The sequence below is a fragment of the Teleopsis dalmanni genome, chromosome 2, assembly GCF_002237135.1.
Source record: "Teleopsis dalmanni isolate 2A chromosome 2, ASM223713v2, whole genome shotgun sequence".
Lineage (NCBI taxonomy): Eukaryota > Metazoa > Arthropoda > Insecta > Diptera > Diopsidae > Teleopsis > Teleopsis dalmanni.
The window spans coordinates 48,174,760-48,200,468 of record NC_051847.1 but is presented as its reverse complement, the minus strand read 5'-3'; the positions used below and the strand labels follow the sequence as shown (position 1 = coordinate 48,200,468).

Sequence of the window (25,709 nt, the reverse complement as noted above, 5' to 3'; positions counted from 1 at the left end):
TGAAGAAAAATGAAAGGACCCTGTTTATATGTAGAAGGGTAGTAACGATATCCAGCCTCTTGTAATATTCTATATGTAAGTTAAAGAAACAAGTAAAACTATAGTAAAAATCAAACGTAAAAATATTGCTTAATTATCAATATGTTATATTAATAGCAAGGGTTTTAGATAGTAGTAAATAACAACAAAATTTTATTTGTAATCAAATTAATTTTTTTTACTTATCATACAGCTTAATTGAATATTCTTATTATCAGTGGTCTTTGGAAATATACAATTGTTGGACTACAAGTGAAAGGCTTAGAACTTAGAATCTATCAAATTAAAACAAATTACTACAATTAGTTTATAACGATTATTCCTTACTTGGGAACTTATAACAAAAAATGTATATATGCAAAATATATGCAAAAGTCACTCTGCGATCACTGAAGTGGAACGAAAAATTTAAAAAAATTTTTTTGTAATTTTTTCCTATAAGAAATATACCAATAATATGAAATTATTATACATTTCAAAAGAAAAAAAAACTCGATAAATAAAAATAAAGTTAAGTTGATATAATTTATTACTATACAAAATCCCTTTCATCATGATCGACTTTAAAAATTAAATTAAACATTACATTACTCTGGCAAACATCGTCTCAAAACAAACTTGTATTTTGAAAAAATGATTGAAACTAGAACAAAACTATATATACTAGCAGTAAAAAATCAAACCTGGTAGTATTTTTATTAATCTAAAAACTGTTACAAAAGTGTTCATAAGATAATAAAAATAGTTGACTTAAGTTCTTTTTGATGTGAACAATTATGATAAATTAATAATAGTAATACCAACAATAGTAATGCCAATAATAATAATAATTTATTGATTATGAAGCTAAAAGGTTACCAACATTGCAACTCAAATACAGTCTGTTAAAAACTATTTTTAATTAAGGCGAACAATTCTTAACTCGTTAATATATTTTCGAAAACGAATTCTTACTAACAACCTTTGGTTCCTTGTACCGCTGTTGGTAAGTATTAAAATTCCTGTACACTCGTTCAATTCGATCCTCTTTCTAATGATTTACAAAGGTGTTAAATAACGTAATTTTAAATTATTATTAACAATACTAGAACTTACTTTAATTTCATTTTTAACATCATTCTTAACTTCACATCTATTTCGAATTCTTTCTAACTTAGCAGTAACCTCCGAAGGTGCTACTGGTCCATGTGCTATTCTTTTTCTTCCGGTTATATAACATCCGGAATCCACATCATTATCACAAGTATTCACAACTATTGTGTCATGCTTAACATTAGTGTATATGGTCTCATAATTAGCAACCGACCTAATATCACCAACTACTTCTTTATCGTCAACAATGGATAAATTTTGCTCAACCAGCTGCTCAGCTGTATTTCGATTCTTGCAATCTGATGGACAGTGTTTAGTTCTCTCGCTAAAAAATCAGTAAAAAGTTGTAAACACATATCTATTTTAAAGTTAGTTAAAATCACCAATTGTGTTGGTTGTAGCTAGTATCCATATCTATTGCCTTATGCTCAACATTTGCCATAACACCAATAACAGTTACATAGTCAGCAAACATCGTAACGTCAGTAACTCTTGATATAGGATCAACAACGGACAAATTTCGCATAACCGGCTGCTCAGCTACATCTTTGTCATTGGTGAGCCAGTCACTGCCAGCCAGATCTGTCTGAGTAGCAGTAGTATTATAGTCAATTGTCTCGCTAAAATATCAGTATAGAGTTAAAAACTCATATCTACTTTGAACTTAGTTAAACTTACCGATTGTATTGGTTGTAGCTAGTATCCATATCTATTGTCTTATACTCAACATTTGCCATAACTCCCGTAACTGCTTCATAGCTATCAACCGACCTAACATCAGTAACTCTTGATTTAAGATCAACAACGGATAAATTTTGATTAAACGGCAGCTCAGTTGCGTTTGTATTCTTGACTTCTGGATGACAACGCTCAGTTGACTTAATAACCTTTGCAACCTTTGATCCATTGACCCTCACTTTTTCATTTTTAGTAATCTTTTTAAATTTATGTTGAAATCGAACCTTTTTTAACTTATGAGCAATCCCAAACTTTGCTGCCGGTCCACGGATCTTTCTTTTACTTCTGGTCATATAACAACTGGAACCCACATCATTATCTGTTGCATTGCTACATTTATTTATTATAATAAAAAATTAATATAAAGATGTGAACAAATATCTGCTTTGAATTTACTTAAAATTACCTTTCCGCAGGGTTGGAGTAAGTATTCACATCTGGTTTGTCATGCTCACCATTTGATATAATACCTGCTACAGCAGTATTACATTCTGCAATTGACCTAACGTCAGTAACTCTTAATTTACGATCAACAACGGATAAATTTTGATTAATCGGCAGCTCAGTTGCATTTATATTCTCGACTTCTGATTGACTGCGTTCAGTTGACTCATTAACCTTTGCAACCTTTGATCCATTGACCCTCACTTTTTCATTTTTATTAATCTTTTTAAATTTATGTTGAAGTCGAACTTTTTTTAACTTATGAGTAATCCCAAACTTTGCTGCCGGTCCACGGATCTTTCTTTTACTTCTGGTCATATAACAACTGGAACCCACATCATTATCTGTGCATTGCTACTTTATTTTATAATAAAAATTAATTAAAAGATGTGAACGAATATCTTCTTTGATTTTATTAAAATTACCTTTCCGCAGGTTGAATAAGTATCACATTTGGTTGTCATGCTCACATTGATTACCTGCAACCGCAGTATACATTCTGCATTTGACCTAACATCAGTAACTCTTGATTTAAGATCAACAACGGATAAATTTTGATTAAACGGCAGCTCAGTTGCGTTTATATTCTTGACTTCTGGATGACAACGCTCAGTTGACTTAATAACCTTTGCAACCTTTGATCCATTGACCCTCACTTTTTCATTTTTAGTAATCTTTTTAAATTTATGTTGAAATCGAACTTTTTTTAACTTATGAGTAATCCCAAACATTGCTGCTGGTCCACGGATCTTTCTCTTACTTCTGGTCATATAACAACTGGGACCCACATCATTATCTATTGCATTGCTACATTCATTTATTAAAGTAAAAATTTAATATAAAGATGTGAACGAATATCTTCTTTGAATTTTCTTAAAATTACCTTTCCGCAGGGTTGGAATAAGTATTCACATCTGGTTTGTCATGCTCAACAATTGATATACCTGCAACCGCAGTATTACATTCTGCAATTGACCTAACGTCAGTAACTCTTAATTTACGATCAACAACGGATAAATTTTGATTAATCGGCAGCTCAGTTGCATTTATATTCTCGACTTCTGATTGACTGCGTTCAGTTGACTCATTAACCTTTGCAACCTTTGATCCATTGACCCTCACTTTTTCATTTTTATTAATCTTTTTAAATTTATGTTGAAGTCGAACTTTTTTTAACTTATGAGTAATCCCAAACTTTGCTGCCGGTCCACGGATCTTTCTTTTACTTCTGGTCATATAACAACTGGAACCCACATCATTATCTGTTGCATTGCTACATTTATTTATTATAATAAAAAATTAATATAAAGATGTGAACGAATATCTTCTTTGAATTTACTTAAAATTACCTTTCCGCAGGGTTGGAATAAGTATTCACATCTGGTTTGTCATGCTCAACAATTGATATACCTGCAACCGCAGTATTACATTCTGCAATTGACCTAACGTCAGTAACTCTTAATTTACGATCAACAACGGATAAATTTTGATTAATCGGCAGCTCAGCTGCATTTATATTCTCGACTTCTGGTTGACCGCACCCGGTTGACTCAATAACCTTTGCAACCTTTGACCCATTGATCCGCTTCTGTTTACTTTTCAAATTCCTCAACAATCGTTCAACTCCTCTTTTATTCTAATGATTTACAAAGGTGTTACATATCGTAATTTTTAGTTTTTATTGACAATAGTATAACTCACTTTTACATTTTTAGTAATCTTTTCAAATTCATGTTGAAATCGAACTTCTTTTAACTTATGAGTAACCCCAAACTTTGCCGCCGGTCCACGGATCTTTCTTTTACTTCTGGTCATATAACAACTGGAACCCACATCATTATCTGTTGCATTGCTACATTTATTTATTATAATAAAAAATTAATATAAAGATGTGAACAAATATCTGCTTTAAATTTTCTTAAAATTACCTTTCCGCAGGGTTAGAATAAGTATTCACATCTGGTTTGTCATGCTCACCATTTGATATAATACCTGCTACAGCAGTATTACATTCTGCAATTGACCTAACGTCAGTAACTCCTAATTTACGATCAACAACGGTTAAATTTTGATTAACCGGCAGCTCCGCTGCATTTCTATTCTCGACATCTGGTCGACGGAGCCCAATTGTCTCGCTAAAAAATCAGTATAGAGTAGAAAACACATATCTATTTTGAACTTAGTTAAAATCACCAATTGTGTTGGTCGGAGCTAGTATCCATTGTATCATGGTCGATATTTGGCATAACACTAGTAACTATAGCTTCATGATCAGCAATCGAGCTAACATGAGAAACTATTGCATGATTGTCAACAACGGAAAAATTTCGGTCAGCCGGCTGCTGAGCTGCATTTCTATCATCGGCGAGCCAACCATCGCCAGCCAGATCTGTCTGAGTAGCATTGGTGTTATACTCCTTGAAAACTCTAGCTAAAAATTAAATAAAAAAATATTTTTAAATTTTTTTTACGAAGTTATTTTTGTATAATGTTTTTAAGCACTAAAACAATATATTAATTGAAAATTTTAAATAAGCTTTGAGCAATATACTGCTGACTGGAGCTATTGAAAATGTGATAAAATTATATAATAGTTTTCATATTTCTGAAAGTATTTTTTTCTTAATCATCTCTCAGGCTGGTATATTTTCGACCTAAAACAAACTTTAATTTAAAATCAAAAAACAACTGCATACCTAGTAACTTTACTCAAAAACACAAACAAAATACAGAATACAAATATGTATTATATATATATATAATAATTATATATGAATATATATTTCATAATATATATACCCCTATCTATAATAAATTTTACTAAAAAAGAAATTAATAAAATAAGAGACATAAAAACTCATCTTAATCAATTAAATAAAAATATTATTACAATTCTTGCTATATTTAAAAAAATTAATTTTACCTCTAGAAAATAAAAATAATTTTAATTAATAAACAACAATTCTAAAAAAAATGAAATTATACACATTTTAATTAACAACCAAAATCTTATTTTACATAATGATCAATTTTTCATAATTTAAAATAATATCTAATACTTTGAAAACCACAAATCAAGTTTTAATTAAACAAATTAAATTATAATTAAAAATAAATTATTTTAGCTGTATAATTAATGAGTTTAAAGAAAATCCATGTAACATTAATATTATAAACTCAAGCGAATCTCTACAGCTACAAAAAAAATCTTAAGGGAAAACCAGCATGGCTTCCGCAGAAACAGATCATGTGTAGGTCTTATAAATACCCTCAGAATCAGCTTTGAATAATGTAATTAGTTTCGAGCACCCATATATGTAGTTTTTTTAGATTTCAGAAAAGCATTTGACAGCCTCAAACGCAAATTTATCTGGAATATGTTATGGAAAATAAGTATGCCTACAAAAACCATAAATCTCATCAAACAAATATACAACAACATAAAATGTAGAGTTGTACACAAAAAAGAACTGCCTGAGGCTTTTCGAGTAGAAACGAAAGTTCGACAAGGATGTATTCTGTCACCTCTCCTAGTCATTCTAACGCTACACGAAATTCTGAACAAAGCCCTTAGAAACACCCGTGGTATTCAATCCGGCCTATTCGAGCACCTGCAAGATTTAGATTTTGCCGATGATTTTATTTTATTGATCCATAGGCATATCGAACTACAAAATATGTTTGAGCGAGTAAGAAATGCTGCTCAGCGTGTGGGACTTGAAATAAATATAAGCAAGATCAAAAGTATGTATGGTGGTTATGGCGTGACATAAGACGCTCGTCTGCAAGCAAGCGGTGAAGAGATAGAATGTGTAAGTGCTTTTACGTACTTGGGAAGTGTGGTAACAAACAAAAACGGATCGGACGAAGACGTTGCAACCCGCATTAAGGAGGCACAAGCAGTGTTTGGACAATTGCAGAATATATGGAAATCGCGGCAAACTTAACAGAAGAACAAAAATGGGTATTTTCAATTCAAATGTAAAAGCAGTCCTTTATTATGGCTGCAAAACATGGAAACATTCAAAACAGATAGAAAGGAAGATGAAAATATTTTTAAATAAATGCCTGCGGAAAGTTCTAGAAATATGGTGACCTAATCACATATCAAATGCAAAACTTTTGCTCCAAAAAAATCAGAAAGCCTGCTGTAACCGAAATAAAAATGCAAAAAATAGAATTGGATGGGACATACTATCCGACGACCAAATAAATACATTCCACAACAAGCTTTGACATGGAACTCACAAGGCAGCAGACGCCCTGATGCACCGGCTTTAACTTGGAGAAGAATGATTGAAAGAGAAATGATAGAAGCGGACTACATATGAAACGATATATGCAGAGAAGCACCTAACAGAGTACGGTTTAAGAGAATCGTTGCGGCCTTATGCCCCACCAGAGTCTACCAGCAGGGTTTGAACTTGCTTAAGCATTTTCAATTACTCATTTTTGACTACGAAAAGAAAATAAGCAAAATGCAAATGCAACAACAAAAACGCAAAATATTCTCATTAACTTTATTTACGACTCCACACGAATGTATACAGGTACGTGCACACACATTAGTATTGTGTGCGGTTTTGTTGTTGCATTTGCATTTTGCAACAACAAAAACGCAAAATATTCTCATTAACTTTGTTTACGACTCCACACGATTCTACACAGGTACATGCACACACATTGGTATTGTGTGCGGTTTTGTTGTTGCTTTTGCATTTTGCTTATTTTATTTTCGTAGTCAAAAATGTGCAATTGAAAATGCTTAGGCAATTACAAAACCATGTCTACCCGCAGTATGATCAGCGACTTTGTTGCTGATGCACACTGTATTAAATACTCATTGACTCTATAAACAAAATTATTTGCACTCTTGTGACTCTCACTCAATTGTACCCACACTCAGTATTACAAATACTCAACAATATTTTGTGCACTTGCCTTTTATGAGTCTTTTTATGAGTATACTCTAAGTATTAAAATTATGTGTCTTGTTTTGCATGTAGATATATTTTTTACAGAATTATCAATTATTACGTATACATACTGATTCTTTGTGGTACGTTAAACAATGTGCAATTCTCTTTCATAACTCTTTCATCTCTCTTTTATCATTTTTTGTTTAGCCGAAAATAAAATAGGCACATTTGACGTCATCTATCGTAATTTTGTTAGGATGTCGTATGAACAAAGAAGTTATGAGAGAGCAAAAAAATTTAATTATATATTTTTTAGTTAACTTTATCTATTTCTTTTCTTTAGAAAAAGAACCCAAAAATATATTAAGATGCTTTCAAAGTGTATTTCTTTTTCATAACTCTTTCATCTCTTTTTTATCATTTTTTGTTTAGCCGAAAATAAAATAGGCACATTTGACGTCATCTATCGGAATTTTGTTCGGATGTCGTATGAGCAAAGAAGTTATGAGAGAGCAAAAAAATTTTATTATATATTTTATAGTTAACTTTATCTATTTCTTTTCTTTAGAAAAAGAACCCAAAAATATATTAAGATGCTTTTAGAGTGTATTTCTTTTTCGTAACTCTTTCATTTCTTTTTTTATCATTTTTTGTACATTTTTTTTGTAACCGAAAATAAAATAGGCACATTTGACGTCATCTATCGTAATTTTGTTCGGATGTCATTTAAACAAAAAAGTTATGAGAGAGCAAAAAAATTTAATTATATATTTTTTAGTTAACTTTATCTATTTCTTTTCTTTAGAAAAGGAACCCAAGAATATATTAAGATGCTTTCAAAGTGCATTTCTTTTTCATAACTCTTTCATCTCTTTTTTTATCATTTTTTGTACAATTTTTTATAGCCGAAAATAAAATAGGCACATTTGACGTCATCTATCGGAATTTTGTTCGGATGTCGTATAAGCAAAGAAGTTATAAGAGAGCAAAAAAATTTTATTATATATATTTTTAGGAGTCTTTATCTATTTTTTTTTATAAAAAAAAACCAAAAATATATTAAGATGGTTTCAAAGTGCATTTATTTTTCATAACTCTTTCATCTCTTTTTTTATCATTTTTTGTTCATTTTTTATGTAGCCGAAAATAAATTAGGCACATTTGACGTCATCTAACGGGATTTTGTTCGGATGTCGTATGAACAAAGAAGTTATGAAAGAGCAAAAAAAATTTAATCATATAATTTTTAATAGTCTTTATCTATTTCTTTTCTTTACATAAGGAACTCAAAAATATATTAAGATATTTTCAATGTGCATTTCTCTTTCATTTCTTTATCTTTTTTCTTTTATCGTTTTTTTTATGACATTGGACGTCATCTAACGGGATTTTGTTCGGATGTCGTATAAGCAAAGAAGTTATGAGAGAGCAAAAAAATTTAATTATATATTTTTTAGGAGTCTTTATCTATTTTTTTTTATAAAAAAAAGCCAAAAATATATTAAGATGTTTTTAAATTAAATGGATGTAATTTGATATAAATTAAAACTTGTCAAATAGTTGCAATTTGAAGATTTTTCTGTTCCATTGCATGGACGCCGTTATTGCGGTGAATGGATAATTTAGTTACCATAAAGAAAATTGCTCGTTTTTACTACTAAATACGATTTATTACGGAAGATTCAATCTTCATGGTATGTAGAGCAATCACTTAATCTGCATTTTATTTCAAAGTTGAAGTCCACGGTGGTGACATATAATAATGCACCCAGAAATATGGATGCGCATGTGAATAAAAAGAAATAAAAAGTAGAAAAACAATTTACTTACCGAATCGGTTGCCCATTTTTATGAAAGTTTTATAAAAATTTAACACTTTTTAGAAAAAACTTTTTTTACAAAAATTATAGTTAGAACTTATAGTCCGTATAAAAAATACGTCTTCACACTCGAAGTCTAGAAACTTAAATGACGCTTACTTTTTACTTCTTAAGTTAGTTGCACATTGAAAATGCATTAACACATATTCCTAAAATCTTAAGCTCTGTTTATAATACAATTATGAGGAAATTATAACGTTTCCAAGAAAAAATGTGATGAAGGAACACAGCCTACTTTATACTGCTAAACTGCTAAACTGCTAATCTGATTATTTATCAAATTCTTACATTATCCGATTTGGCACAGACGTTTAATATTTGTAAGTATTATTAAACAGCTTTATAAAATTATATTTATTTTCATATTTATTTATTTATTGAATCTCTTTTATAAGAAGTCTTACAATAAGTCTTCAAATCTTGAAAAAACTAAAGCAAATAAAAATAACTGATAACTATAGTTAGTTAGTTAGAGTTAATTAATAATAATTAAAGTTAATAGCTGATATTTAAAGAGTTATTTCATGAATAAAAGAAAACAGAGTTTAAATGAAGTTAATAGTTTAATGAAAATATGAAAGTAAAAAGCAAAGCGTTGGTACAACTTTTCTGCGTGATCTTGAAGAAGGCCAGCTTAGCAGTAGATGCCTTGCTAGGTGGTTTGAAGAAATTTAAAATTTTTGTTTGTGCTTGCATTTGATTTTAATAAGTTCAAATTTGATGAGTGATATTTTCAGATCTTCATTAATTTTATTACTTCTTATATACCACTTCTTATATGTCCAGCTCATACACGGCAGTGACTCAACACTTTGGGAGCCCCTTTTTTTGAGGATCTTGATCAATTAGAATACATGACACTAAACAGCATTTTTGGCTTCTCCAAAGGTTCTAGATGATATTAAACTCCGAGTTCTTTACTGGTAACTCCAGGGATCGCTGGTATAACCTAACCTAACCTATATACCACAGAACACTAGTAATAAAGCGAAAGAGTTTGAATTGAGTAAGCTGAATTAACTTGATGTTGGAAAAACACATATTGCCGCATAATTGAGCGCCACATTTTTAAATTGACTGAAGTAAACTATTATAGAGCAACACTTTGTGGTTTAGCCGTAACTTGAAGTTTTTTCAATAACTAGTGAACTTTTTGTGCATTTAGCTTTATTTTAGCTTGTTTAGCCTCAAGATGTTTGCACCAAGTAAATTTTCTATCCAAATGATCACCCAGATACGATACGTTGTTTGATTGTGGAATTGTGATGCTGTTGAAGATAACTGGGGTACATGTGTCCTTACGTAAGGTAAACGTTACATACGTGCTTTTACTTTCGTTTATGCGAATACATCAATCAGTTCGAGGTATTCAATTGTCTCTAGATGTTGTGAATCTATTTTGATGAGAACTAAGGATACCAATGTCATCAACAAATGTAAAAGTGACAAGACGAGAGTTGTATAATATATCCGCAGTAAACAGAACGTTAAGTATTGGACCAAGAATACTGCCTTAAACATTTATGTTGACATTAGCTGTTGTATATCTTTCAAATTTTATATGAAATTTCCTGTTCTGTAGATATGACTCTGTATTTTCTGAGTGCAGTTGGGAGTATGTTCCTTAATGCTATAAGTAAGACCAGTATTCCAAAACCTGTCAAAGGTTTAGTCTATATCAAGAAAGGTAGTAAAGCATAATTTTTTATCTTCAAATGCTTAAATGTTATTAGTCTGGAGATTTGGCTGGAATACCTGGCTTAAATGGTATGCGAACACATTTGCTTTATCTACTTCGTTGCTATCTCATTTTCCATAGGCTTGCCTTGCGGTGGTATACTCTCCTTAGGTATTTTTAATTTTCTTACCGACTACCATAAGTAGTCGTGGTAATTTTTGTACGCAAGTGTTCAGAATATTTGCCATCTCTGTGAGCAATATATTTTCAGGCGTTTTTAATGGGCAAAAAGTTGCATTTAATCGTGGGTATTCTATACTTTTCACACATCCGCCTCAGATATTTTTTTTCTCTGACGATATTTTTAAATGCAACTGAAAATTTTCTTGTAAACTTAGAGAATGTTGTCTGATCGGTAGGAGTGGCGTACTTAGCAGTCGATTTTAGAACTGTACCGAACTCATGCCTACAAGCCTATGGTCAGTAAGAGCGTAAAATTGATTTGACTGTATGCAGAATATGCCTTCAAGGTCATGACCTGGAAAAGTATACAATTAATTTGACTGTCTGCAGATCATACCTTTTTAAAGGTATATCTTATAAGTCATTAATGTAGTATTTGAATATTTTAATTATAAAAAGCTTAGATTTTTTTGGAATTATTAATTTAATAATAACATCAGGTAAAACTGACTTAATTTAAGTAGTTGCCATTTACCTTATATTGATTAAACTAAGCTAATTTTTTATTTCACTTTTTCTAAGCAATAGAAAAATCTCTTGATAGAAAATAAAATCTGTGCAAATGTCAAAATTGAATTGAGTAGAATGTAGGAAGTTTTTGCGCTGTAGCTTCCCTAGCTCCTTAATGTAGGGAATGGAATTGAATCAGCGAAGGGCACAGCAGCAGCTAAATTGAATTCAATTGAAACGAAATGAAATTACGCAAATATTGATTCAAGTAAAACCATTTTAGCAAAGTAAAAGGCACGAGTGCAGAAAGGAAAATGCTGTTAAAACATCATAATCTAATAACCAAAGTGAGCCAGAATCTCATATGAAACTGTGGAGAAACAGAGCACAGATTCACTTTCCAACTCACGAATTCTACGAATATGAGCAGCAGCGTAAAGTACAAAGCATCTGAATTGTTGGAATATATTTCGGGCCTATTAAAAAGCTATTTCAATTATTAATTTCAAAGTAAACTAATTTCAACAAATTCTATTATTTGAAAGTATAATTACTTACGGTGGAAAAAAATCGGCACTCTTGACTGTAAAGTACACATATTTGGCGATGGCAGAATTTACACGAAACCGTAAGCTTATTTTATTTGCAGTTGTGTTAAAAGTATTGAAATTTAAAAGTTCTAATAACCTCATTTCCACTATGTAAAATCCAATGATCAACTACTTTGCCTTCACTTTATAGACACTACAGCTCCCACACTACACCACCGCTTTAGGCACCGACAATGGCGTACGTTCACTTTAAATTTATACGAGTATATTTGCTGCTTTTTGCAGCTCGTAGTATTTTTCAGCAGTTAGTAGTTAGTAGTTAGTAGTTTTTCTTTAAGTGGAGTTGTTTGCATAAAACTGCAATATTATTTAAATTGCCAAAAATCCATTATGATCTCAAATATTATTCAACCAAAATGCCAAAAGTAGTTCTCTCGAGATTGTTTGGTAACTGCAGTTTGGAGTATAGCCCGAAAATGGGTTAAAAGTGCTGACATACGCAAACAAAACTTAAATTGTCTGCTTTGATGCTATGTAGCTGTACACACTCATCATTGGGTGCGCAATTACCATAGTCCCATAGCACCACAACACCACAGCACCACAGCGCCATAGCAGCGCTATTCCAAAACGCCGCAACTGGAACAGAATAGCTGCACCAAGTATGTGCGGATTTGGTACCATTTCGATGCATACAACTATTTTATGATTATGAAGATGGACGAATATGTGTGGGTCTCTGCGATGAGGAAAGGGTTTAAAATATTTTGACAAGTATGCTAAATATTTACACAGTTTTCTGAAATAAAATTTGAATTCTGTTAAAGTTCTTATTATTTTTGTAGTTGTTGTTGTAGTCATTCCAGTATCTTTAATGAATATGTTTATTATATTTTAGCACTGAAATTTCCAACTACTCACATGATTAAAAAATAAGCCAAAAAGTATTCATAAGTGATTGAGCATTGCATTGCTTTATAGAATTGCATGTGAGATTTACTTATGTGCACTTCAAGTGAAGAATTTATATGTGGTCTGTGATTTTCATAAATGATTTAATATAAAACAGAATAAAGCAATAAATATATTTAAATTAAAATTTATTTATAAATTTAATTTATAAAAACCAACAACATCTAAGTGTTTTGTGTCGTTTTGCTTCGAAAATTGATTTAATGATATTGTGGTGCGTATGAGTAACGTCAAGTACACCTGATTAATTAATTTTTTTTAATTACTTCTAAAAGCAATGCCACACTGGAAATATTTATTTTTTAAGTAGAATTTATTGGTTAATCAGAATTAAAACTAAAAACTAAAATTGTTTGTAAAATATTCCTCTTTTTTTTTACTGAAAAATCGTGTACATGTGTTTAGTGCGATGTGAAGGATAAATCAATTTTTTAGAAGTACTTCTAAGGACAATATCGTCCTGAAATTTTTGAGTTTTTTGTAGTAGTTTATTATTAATCGAAATCAATAATATTATATAAGAATATTTGTAGTAGATTCTTAGAAAATTCATTCAATTAAAATATAGTACGGATGTGCTTGATATGCTTTGCGGGAGATAAAAAATTTTTTAAAAAATCAAAAAGTAAAGCCATACTGAAAATTTTTATTTCTAAGTAAAATTTAAAACTAAATCTAAATAAAATATGAAAAACTAAAATTTTGTATACCTGTTTTGAGAAAAAATTTTTTTTGAAATTACATGCTTAATATTAGTACTTAAATACAAACAATTGTAATTGTTTAAACAATTTCTTAAAAGTCAATCAATTATCTTTAAAATGCAGTAAATTTCAACTTTCTATCATTTATAGAGCTTCAGATATAGCCATTTGAAAATGTGTCTACAATGACAATTTTCAAGACCCCATGGGTCCATATCTCCTAGGAAAACAATTTTTTCCTGAAATACAGGTCTTTTTATTTTATGAACGAAGCTAATAAAAAAAATTTCAGCCAAATCGGAGATAATTAGGTTATTTTTTGCCGAAATTCGTCCGGTTTGTAAAAGAATGAGACATATACTAATGATCTGCAGGTTCTAATGCAGAAAGATACTCATACAGAGATATTCTCATGCAGAAAGAATCTACAAAATCTGTATAAAATGATTCTAAAACAGGTTATATTCTTCTCTTCATTCTAGTTTAGTTAACAGACCGAAAACACAAAATAATCACATTCTCATGCAATTATGTTGGGGTTTATGGAATAATATTTGAATGGTTTCCTTTTACCTGCATTTAACAGATCTACTGAATTTAAAGTAGTGCCTCACCTTTGAATTAATGAAATGTTAAATCCTATTCATAGAGGCTGTAAAAATGTTCATATATTACAATATTTTCAAATAGTAATTGTTAACAGTATTTACAAAATTATACGTCCTTCCTAAAAATCGGTTTATAAAATAAGCTATGTTGCTTCCCCCCATTTTTTCTTCAAAACGTATTAAAATTGTAGTAAATTACTCCTAAAAAGCGCAAATTCTGACATTTATTACTGAACAACACTGTTTGGCCTACGTGTCAAGGCGCATATAGCCCGACTCTCATGCCAAAATTGGAACCGACATATTGTTTTTTCTCTTACTCTTAATTTTATAATTTCTATTAAAAACAAAAACAATTTTACTCATGCTGTGCCAGAGATGCTCTACATAACACGAAGCGTAGTATCACCTGCGCTCCTTGCTTTACGTTTTTTTATTCTTTTATTTTCAATGTGTGTAGAAACCATCTCTTTCAAACTAGTAACACCTGCGCTCTTTACTATACATTTTGCTCTTTCTTTCTTTGAATTTGTTTATTGTGCTTTTCTGGTATTACCATTCTGTTACTTGCCAATTTCTCTCAATTTTTGAAAGTTTATAACGTTCAATTAACTAATTTATTTTAATTAAGAATTTTATGTCATATAACAAAAATAATACGAATAGTGAGAAAATTTTCTTTTATATGAATATTTCTCATACCTGTCAGTCCATGATAAAAATCTCAATTCAGTTCACTAAATCACTTGAATTCCAGTACAAAGAATATTTTCCTATTCCCTTAAAAGGTAAATACACACTGTATGCAATAAAATCCTTAGTGCAATGAACAACGTTTTTCTCGTTTTTCCGGAACCAATAAAATTTCTTGAAATTGAATTATAAATACAAAAAGGAACTATTATACTTTAGTCAATAATCTGGTAAATTGTAATTGCAAAATTCTTTTATACGAGTACTTTAAAAACTCTAATAAAAAAATTAAGACAGAAACGGACTTAACTAGTGGAACCTTTAAAACCCGGCGACGACTACTGATGGAGCAACTTCACATGCTGCGGCTGTATTGTACATTGTCTCTGGGGATGTCTGCATGCTGTGTCCTGTACATAAAATGTAAAATATCTTTTCTGGATTATTAAAATGAAAGGAAATGGCATTAAACAAAAGAAAATCGTAATAAACTTTCGGAAGATAAAAATTATAATTATTTTTATTGCAGCAGGAAGTAATCTGAGGTAATTTCTATGAGCTGCACAAAATTTTTTATATTTGTGAGGGAGTGAACTGTACTAAGCATTTCTATGATTAAAGTCATAAAATTTCGCATTTGACTTCCGTTGTCGACTTTGTGTGATAATAAAAACCAGAAAAGTAAAATAAAAACAATAAGAGAATTTAAATTTTATAAATAAAAGTTCAAATGCAACAAAGTATGCAATGCAAACTTCCAGATAATTTTCCTACGCGCGATTTACTAAAAAATTTCTCCAACCAAAATATCAATTTAATTAGAATTCTTTTGTACTTTGAAGTTAAGTTTTCAAATTCTAAATATATAATTATGTCCATAACTAATAATATTATATAAGACATTAGAAAGATATTACTGGGATGAGCAAGATCCGAACAAATCACTAATATAAGGAAAGAAATATCTAAAGGAAAAAATATTATTTGAAATAGCACAAAATTTAATTTTTTTTATAATATCATTTAGTCTCATTATTTTCATTAAATCTATTAATCTATCGAAAGCTTAATTCTTTTATATAGCGTTTTCTATGCTACGTCATTAGAATATAAGTCTGATATCTATTCCATAGATTAATATAAGAAATTTTTACACTGATCGCTAAAACGACGACTCACATTATAGTTGTTTCTTGTAAAATCAATGTAAAAAGTTTATAAATTTAAAACCCGCTATCTTGGGAATCTAACTATATTAATAAGTATAAAACGCACTTGAAAAATTTACTCAAAGTAATAAAATTTACCTTAAATGGTAGAGCCTTACATTTCAGATTAGGCTCTACCAATGTTATTAGATGTTATCCCATTTTAAATTAAACTTAAGGATTTAAAACCAACTCGAATAAATAGTAAAGTCCACAATACCTTTCAAAGAGGCATTTAAGGCTACAATAAAGCTATTTAGCATTATCAATCATCATTACACATATGTATGCTTGGCAGTGACAGTGTAATGCACATTCTAAATGCTCCATATAACAGCGACAGAAATCATAAAAGGTGATAAGTAGTCTCTTAACATGGTTTTCTTAATGACTGTAACGCTTCAACGAAGCATCTCAATGACAATGCTTGATTTAAACGGGGTTTGTATGAGAGTTGAATCAATTCATTTTATAATATATTGCCGACTACATACAGACTTTAACAACTGTGTGTATGGTGTTAACGTTATGCCAGATCTTTTAAATGTTCCAATTGAGCACCTAAAACACTTTGTCTGGGCAGTTATTCGCCGGGCAATTGTCTAATATATCCTTGTGAGGGAGTACGCAAGAGATAGAGAACAAGGTAGAACTTTAATTTAGAGTTCCGTAGTGGTTCAAAAACTTGGTAGAAGTTATTTGGACTCACTGTCTGAAAATTTTATATATGTTCATATGTAATATATAACTACTTCAAGTGGAATTTATTTTTCACGTTTGATATGCTAATACTTCTCTAAATAATACTCCTCCTGAAAGACACTACTGTGATTGGGAAGCGGTATATTTCCTATTTATCATTATGCTGATTACAGATAATTGAAACTCCAATACCTAAACGCTAGCCATTATTGATTTTTATTTAAGGTTAAATTCTGGTTTAAAAAGGAATATCTCGATAGTCGAGTATCTCTGTATGGGACATCTTACCCATCTGACATCCACAGAAAATTGTAATAAATTCAAGGTGAATAAAGTAATATAAATATGTTTAACACTTCTGAAATATATGTTTATGATTGATTGCAAGATAACGACAAGTAAAAAATAAAAAAAATTATTATTGATGACAATGAAATGTTTTAAAAGCTTGTTATTAACCAATTAATGACATTCAGTTTTTAACATGGGACATTTAAATTTATTTCTGTGGTTTACTTAACAAATGTAAATAAATTAATTGCTTAGAATTAAAAAAAACTCTATATTAATGATGTTTGTGCTCTATTTTAAACTGAAAATTTGATATACGCCTTATAAAAAACGTGTTTCTGTTCAGGTTGACTTATTTTAGGGGCAGAATTGAAAACACAACCACTTCCCTCTTTTAATTTCCTTTTAGGGAAATTTAAATGTTATATTTTGCATTTAAATTAAATCTCCGGAGTGCGTGACCTGTTATTAAAAATATCCTAAATACTGATAATGTAATCAGACCAATAACAATATATATTAACATATATATAATATTTACATACATGTGTTTACATATATGTATATATATATGTATATATATATATGTATATGTTTACATATATGTATATTGTATTTTATAAGCATTTTCCAGAGACACGTTCCCTTTGTAATTTTTATAATAATTAACTGCCAAAAATATCAAAAAAATAATATTGGTTGGGCACATCTCCCAATAATTGGAAGATGATATTTTATTAACATCTTTTTAGGAATGATGATTAGGAATGAAGCACACGCAAAAGCATGTAAAATATAAAAAATATACACTGAAAAAAATTCACTTTCAATGTTTTGTTTATTTACTTTATGTTCTGTAATTTTTAATACATTTTTTCTATTATTTGCGAAATATGCGTGTTCATTTGCTGAATTTTTTCTAACTGTCGCTTCAAATTTCAGCTCGTTTAAATAAAAACCTAGTAAATTTGGTAACTTTTTATGTGTGCACACCACGAAAACCCAACAAAAAAATGGGAAGAAAATGTGGAGTGAAAAAACCTCGCATTGTTCAACTACTCGAAGTTGCCACTGGCGTGAATATGGCAACGCCGTTGCTTGCGGTTGGTGTGGCAGTGGCGCCAAATTCGGTATGTGGCAGCACATACTCGCTCAGAAGCATTCACGTGTTGTATTTAGCTGGAATAATAAATTTCATTACAGAGTACCACGTTATTACATTACCTTATTTCCTTGTATTTGGCGAGTACATCAAGCATTGATGACGGTGCACGGCGGTGCTGATGATGATGCCGTTGGTGATGCAAATACAGCTACTCGGGTACTGAAGAGGATGGCAACGACAATGATTATCGTATTTTAGCAAAGTTAGCTTTCATTCCATAGCCATTCTGTTTGGTCTCTGTGCAACATGGTTAGGGGCGTATCGTTTTAAAATTATTTAATTGAATTTTCTACATTGTAATTTCCACTATGAAATTGCGGTTTTTTTATTTGTAGAATTTCTAACACTTTCAAGATTGAAAGGAGTCAGTATTCTAATAGATATTGTTAACACTTCAATTAGTACCTTTGATGGCATAATATAGTGAAGCAAGCTTCGTAACATCAGCACTCCCTCCATATATATGACATGCACTTATCTCAATATAGCCGTAATACATACAGATATTTGAAAGTAGCGCATAATATAGAGCATAATTGTTATTGTTGGACTACATTTTCTAATAAACACATTTATAAGACGATATATAAGTATAATATCGAAGAGTATTGTGCTTTGAGCAATATATATTCTATGCTTAAAACTATTTCTATAAAATATATATATATATATATTTAAGTAAAATTAAAATTATAGTAAGATCATTGTAATAAAAATACATGGCTAAAATTTATGTTCCTCAATCTAAATGAGTTCTGTTCAGTGAAAAGTATTTATTGAAATTACCCAAAACTAACTATAATCCCAATTAAAACTATTGATCGTGCAGTTGTAATTCAATGGCTTGCTAGTACACCATAGAATATTAACAAAATTAACCTAACTACAACTTTCGGTGACAGATACGGGAATATAATCCCTATTAAGGAAAATTGAAAGTTCTCTGTTAAATAGTGGCTAGTCGACTCATATATCTACAGATGGTTCAAATGTAGAAAGCAAAATTAATAGTGCACACTAAAATAAATATTTACGTATACTCTTAATCGGTTAACTAACATCAGATTATTGGAGTATTGTAGTGCTCTTTAAATAGAAGTTAAAAACATCCAAACATGGTACGATGGTGGAATGAAATATGATATTTCATAAAGATATTTAAATATTTATATAAAGTCATACTGTCATAAAATATCATATTTAGAGCAGTTTTATTGTGCAGCTCATCCCTCAGTCAGATGAATGAAGTAAATTATATGATCAAGTTTGTGTTATAACATAGGACACGCGAATATAATAAACAATCGTAGTTCTGGTGAACTGGCGAGCTGGAAAACAACTGTATTATTATTTAAAATAATAAAATAATAATGATGTAGATCCCTATACTATTTTTCATGCGACTTAACTGACTTAAAACAACTGCTGTGGTAACTAATAACTAACAGATAATGTAAGCCCGTAACATACTAAGATAATTTTGATGACAAAAATACCACAAAAGAACTAATGGCTTCCTAAGTAAAACAAATCGTTAATTTACTCACTTTCATCCTAACAAATTATTGTTTAATATGTATGCAGGTGGCTAAAGTGGATGATACTGGCGAAGTTTGGTAAGAAAGCTTTTAAAAAACACGACATAAAAAAAACGTTTTATCACTTATTAATTTGCTTTTGAGCACTCTTTTGACAATGTGGTTCCTCCGTTAGAGACTTCATATTTTGAAGAAAAGCTGGTTACTAATTAGGTTTGCCATTAAACCCATCACCAAAAGGAAAAGCATTATAATATTCCCGTGGCATGTCTATCGTAAAAATGGCCTAAAATCTAGTAGGCACCACCCGAAACTGTTTAGACAAAGAGAAAAATTAGAAAGAGTTCTACTCGCGGCATCTGACTGAAGGTGTAAATCTGATGACACCAAAGTCACTGCGCACAGTTTCAGGTGTTCTGACCAATTCGATTGGCCCTTTTAAATTGCTATTGTTACTGTTATTGTATTGAATCGCTGGATTTTGTAAAATAAAAGAAACTTCTTGACTTCAAAATCCTTTCCATTACTGATATGATTAAATTCATAACACTATTATCGCAACTGTTTTTAAAACCCAATATAACGTGAATAGAATGACAGTATTCATTACTTTCATTCGATATGAAGTTACATTTTACTATCAGATGCTGTGCCACAAAGAACAGCAGAGATGTCAGATGGAGCCTACGTGGATCTTATTACCAAACGTATGGCTTTAATTGGTACCGGTAGAATTCCTTGGAATTCTTATGCGGGCATTAATCGTTGTAATATACTAATATATGTGTTAAAAACACAGTCCTGTTAAGCTTTAACATGTTCCTCATATTGGACCATCTTTTGATAAACTTTTGGATATTAGAGAACTTTCATTATAAACAAAGGTCAACAAACTAAAAGCGACTTTCCTTTCCAATTTAGAGAAAAATTTTATTTATTTCAAATCTCTCGACTAAAAAAAAATTTTGTTTCCGAAATAAGCACCTTCGGATGCTTTTAAAAGCCAGTTGTAGCCACAAATTAATTTCCTTTTCTTCAAAATAATCTAAAGAAAATATCTACACTTTTTTTAAAATATAAAAGTACAGGCAAAAACAAAAAAAAAATGAGAAGTTAATGTTAATGGAATCTTAATTTTAAGAATCAATTTTTTATGCCAACAGCACGTTTTTTGTACGCACTTCCACCATTTAAGAACTTCCAGAAAATCATATTAAATATTCCCATACTTCGAAAATGAAATTCAAGCAATTATTTTTTATATTTCCAATGTTAATAAACACTTTTGACTACTTTAAATTCAAGGCAAGTTCCAAAGTAAACCGACAAGTAACGAACCAAATTAAATTTTATTTAAAATTGTTTTCGAACAAAATTTATTAATGATGTGCTCTGCCGTACCGAAATTAAGGGTACGTGAAATACCTTTAAGTGCACACTTCCCTACCGATATGGAAGTGCAGATGGTAAAATAGACACAGATAGGCAAAATGATGTATATATTGGGTGCACTTTTGGTAAACAAAAAAATTCCCTTTTCTGCTTGTTAATGAAATAAATGACAAGGCGCAATCTTATGACGTACTCAACCTACATAAATCCGTTTATTTCTAGGTAAATAAAATGGTATAAATCTTTTCCTTTCTTTATATTTATAATATATTCTTCAATATTAATAATGGAGAGAACATTATTTTACTACATGTTCAGTAATTGAAAAGAAATTGGTTCATTACTAACGACTTTCTTTATTGCGCTACATCTGATGTATATATATATACTATATATAAGAACATCCTTATATATATAGAATATTGCAAAACACTATTTCTTAAAAATAACTCTGGAACTTGGAGTTTTTATAGTCAGGATTTACAGTTATAGGATTTTTAATAGTTATTTTTTGCATACAAACAGTATTAACAATAAGAATCATTTTATATATTTTATGATAATTTTATTTATGTTTTACAGCTAATAAAACATTTTATATTGAATAAATGGATCTTTCCTATAAATTGTTAGCAGATTATAACATCGGCGGAACTCTACTAAAAACGTTTTTACAGTATGTAATAATTCACACTAAGGCATAGGCTTCTCTGACTTACTTACTAATGAATGAAAGCAAACAACAATCTCCCTACATTTATACTTAAAGAGTATTTTCATTAAAATTTATAAATTATAATATAATTTACAAATATATAACAGTTTTTAAACATCACAGATATGATTCTCTCAAACATACTTATAAGATTAAAGCTGGACCCTGCCAAAGCACCATTTTTGTTGAATTTAAAGCACCTATTGACACAACAATTGGAAACACTCTCTATGCCTATGGTTTACCCATACCTTCGACACCCATAAACAGCTGAACATATTCCGCCCCATTTAAGAAAAAAAAACACACATTTCATAATTTCGACAATTTTTTTTGTTTAAAAATTAATTTTTTATGAATATGTACCTAAATCTTTATTAAAATTATCTGCCTCGGAAACCCATTTGCGTTAGAATTATTACTCAGTTCTTCCTAAACACAAGAAGGTTCAGACTTTGCTCTTATTCTCTATTACTTACCAAGTTGACCATTATACCCACTGTATTCTTACACAGAAAATGTGGGCCTCTTATTCTCTATGGTACGCCTATAAAATTATAGAAAAATGAAAATAACGAAGCACACCACCACCAGATCTGTCAACATTAACATATATTCGATTATTTTAATTTATGTTATAGACATTAATATTGTTGCCTTTGTCAATGATACCATCAATACCGTTTCTGCAAGCTTAAATCTAAATTAAGGTAAATATCCTATACAATAACTCAAGAAATGATATATATTCAAATAATGTAATATGTTTTAACTCCTTACCTTACCCTAACTGACCATAAAAGCCTATTATTGGGTTTTGGTATGACACAGCAAGCCTCTCCCTGCGCCGCTGCTGCGTGAGTGCCTTCTCCAGTCTCGTACATGATGCAAGATTAGTGTTGACTCAAATTGATCACTTTATCGGGGATTTAGTCTTCCTCTAGGTTTTCTTCCTGTAACCACCCTTTGAAACACTTTCTTTACTAGCGCATCGTCGTCTATTCTCACGACAATATGTTTTAAATAGTTAAAAAATAATTAAAGAAAATATTTCGAACGTATAATACCTAACGTATAATCAAAACTAAATACTTTTTGTTTTCTATAAGAAAACCGAATATGCTTACCCAAAATTATAGTACACCTCAGAGCAAAAAAAAAAGAGTAACTCTAACAAGAACTTATGAAAATATTCCCCCAGGAATTACACAAAAATTCCCTTAATAACTTTTGTCGAATAAAACAAATTCAAAAGGCGGATTGGCTTGCGTATGCCACATAACTCCAGGCGCTTATTTGTGAGTTGCACCAACATTCATTGAAATAGCCGACCAAAGGACGACACATCCTGTGTATGTGCTTTAAGCTTCAGTTCTATCTGACATCTACTATATTAGCGTCATGCCAACCTGATGCTCATAAATTACATGTTTCTGATGTAGATGTGTGCGGGAGGATGTATGTGCACAGCTTTCGGAGTTTTGCACCTTTAAGTGATTCCGTAGGCAAAAACGGTGGTAGCACATCTCGAAGTGGCAATACTTGTTAAAATGTTGATGACATGGAACACTGTTGCTTCCAACGTGAATTTTGCGTATTTTGTTGCAAATTTACTACCAGAAATATTTTACGATTTTATAACCATAATTTTGCTCTCACCGAGGCTTTTATTATTTTTTATTAAATTAAGCAACCAATTTATGCGCATTATTGTTTTAAATTCCTAAAAGTTTTTTATATTTAAATTATGGAAAATTGTTTTTTAAAATAACATTATTTAGTCCATTATGTTAGCACATTTAATGACTTTTATATTCTTTCCACCAAAATGTTCTTAAATTAGTAACTGTCACGAAAAATCTTTAATGTACTCTTATAAGGGAATACAGAATGTTTAATAGTGAAATATGTTAAAATATTTAATAACAACATATAACTATTTATGAATAATAATAATCAAATTACTATTAATAGTTTCGTTTTTGACTATGTCCGTATAATTTACTTAGACAAGGTAGCCAGTAAAACAGCAACTACATACACTTCAGGATCACATCAACACACCATTGCATTATCTCCGAAAGTAATCATTACACTTTAATCAGGAAACAACCAAAGCTTTATCATCTCCAGGTTACGCGCTTCAAGGTTATATGTCAATAATCCTAATAAAAAATGATGGTATACATGTAGATACCTGAATCTTGCTATAGATGCAAATTTTACAAAAACCGCACGCATATTGAACAAGCTCAAGTCCAAAGCTTAACCTGTAAAGAACCTTTTTACCAGCCGAGGTTTTGCTCGCCGGATCCCAGAGTCGTTACAAGAATGTTTCTTATAACCCTGAATCGTTCGAATAATAATTTTTAAAGCCAGTTAATTGTTTTTAATTTCTTTATTTATCTTTTTCCGAAATTTATTTTACAATATTTATAGCTTATTTGCTAACAATATATATTATAAATATTAAGAATTATTATAATTCCTGAAACAATAAAAAATTCTAACTAATGGTGGATTTGGAACCAACACTACCGACGAGGCTGCGTTGTTAAAGAGTCAGTGTTACCGACTGGGCTACACTGATGAACTTGGAACCAACGCTACCGACAAGGCTGCGTTGCTTAGGAACAGTGTTACCGATAGGGCTACACTGGTGAACTTGGAACCAACGCTACCGACAAGGCTGCGTTGCTTAGGAACAGTGTTACCGATAGGGCTACACTGGTGAACTTGGGACCAACGCTACCGACAAGGCTGCGTTGCTAAGGAACAGTGTTACCGATAGGGCTACACTGGTGGACTTGGAAAAATGTTATTAAATATTTTTAGTTACCTGCTTGTACACTTGCTCTGGCTCTGTCAAGTGTTCTGGTTCGTGGCCTGTCATAGAGTGGCTGGTGATGTGCACTGTTCGAAGTGCTGTGGCCAAGTCCCTGTGTTTTACTTTGCTTCTCCTTTTATACGGATTTTATATAACGGGATAACTGACTTCTGAGTGCATACTGTGTAGCTTTCTTCTAAGTTGTTATTGCCTGCTACTGATTTCGCTATGTTCTGCTGTTGTTGTTCGCTGCATATTTATTATTAAAATTTTGCAAAAATAATTACCCTCAAAGAAATCGGAAGTATTATTACTTAATTTGTATTTTCAAGAGATTTATTGTTTCTCTTAATTTTGATAACTAAATTCTATGATAATTTTTAATTACTTATTATTATCTTTCTAAAATAATTCATTTTACTTTATTAATACTTTATATATTTTTTCATAGCTTAGACTAATATTTTTTTCCGTGGGTTTGGTTTTACTAATAATAGCTTAATTCTATTGTTTTTTTATTTGTTTACTATAATAACTTCATGCTATTTTCAACTATCATAATTTATTTGTGACGTGTTGGAAAAAATCGTCACAAACCTTAAAATAAATTGCCCACTTATAAATTATTTATGATGGCAACTCTTTTTAGCGCTTTCAGTTACTTCAAGCGCTCAAACGGATATTGATAAAAACTAGTGCTGTTTAGCTTAGTATATAGGATGGTGTGCACATATAACATCATAAAAGTGCTGTCAGTATTTCATTCTATATGAATACTTTAAATGCCGTAATTAAACACTTCAACGAAGTAATAATTTAAAACACGAAATTAATCAAATCTAAAAAAATATATTATTCGT

General features: G+C 30.5%; 1 protein-coding gene across 1 annotated transcript; it reads right to left on the bottom strand.

The window, feature by feature from the left end:
- Positions 1-835: 835 nt before the first annotated feature.
- On the bottom strand, positions 836-9,263 carry LOC119675698. Its single transcript, XM_038086905.1, has 10 exons — positions 9,063-9,263; positions 4,507-4,744; positions 4,242-4,448; positions 4,015-4,165; positions 3,663-3,949; positions 3,197-3,586; positions 1,810-2,199; positions 1,515-1,751; positions 1,135-1,456; positions 836-1,069 (listed from the first exon to the last, which is right to left on the bottom strand). The coding sequence occupies exons 1-10, from the start codon at positions 9,076-9,078 to the stop codon at positions 965-967; spliced, it is 2,343 nt and encodes a 780-aa protein (XP_037942833.1). The 5' UTR covers positions 9,079-9,263; the 3' UTR covers positions 836-964.
- Between the last annotated feature and the right edge of the window lie 16,446 nt (positions 9,264-25,709).

What these genes read in the sequence shown, in the direction of transcription:
- LOC119675698 (XM_038086905.1), bottom strand. An exon ending in AGATTACTAAAAATGTAAAA is followed by an intron (nt 3,950 to 4,014) that starts GTGAGTTATACT and finishes GTAAATCATTAG; the next exon opens with AATAAAAGAGGAGTTGAACG. An exon ending in AGCTACAACCAATACAATCG is followed by an intron (nt 1,752 to 1,809) that starts GTAAGTTTAACT and finishes CTGATATTTTAG; the next exon opens with CGAGACAATTGACTATAATA.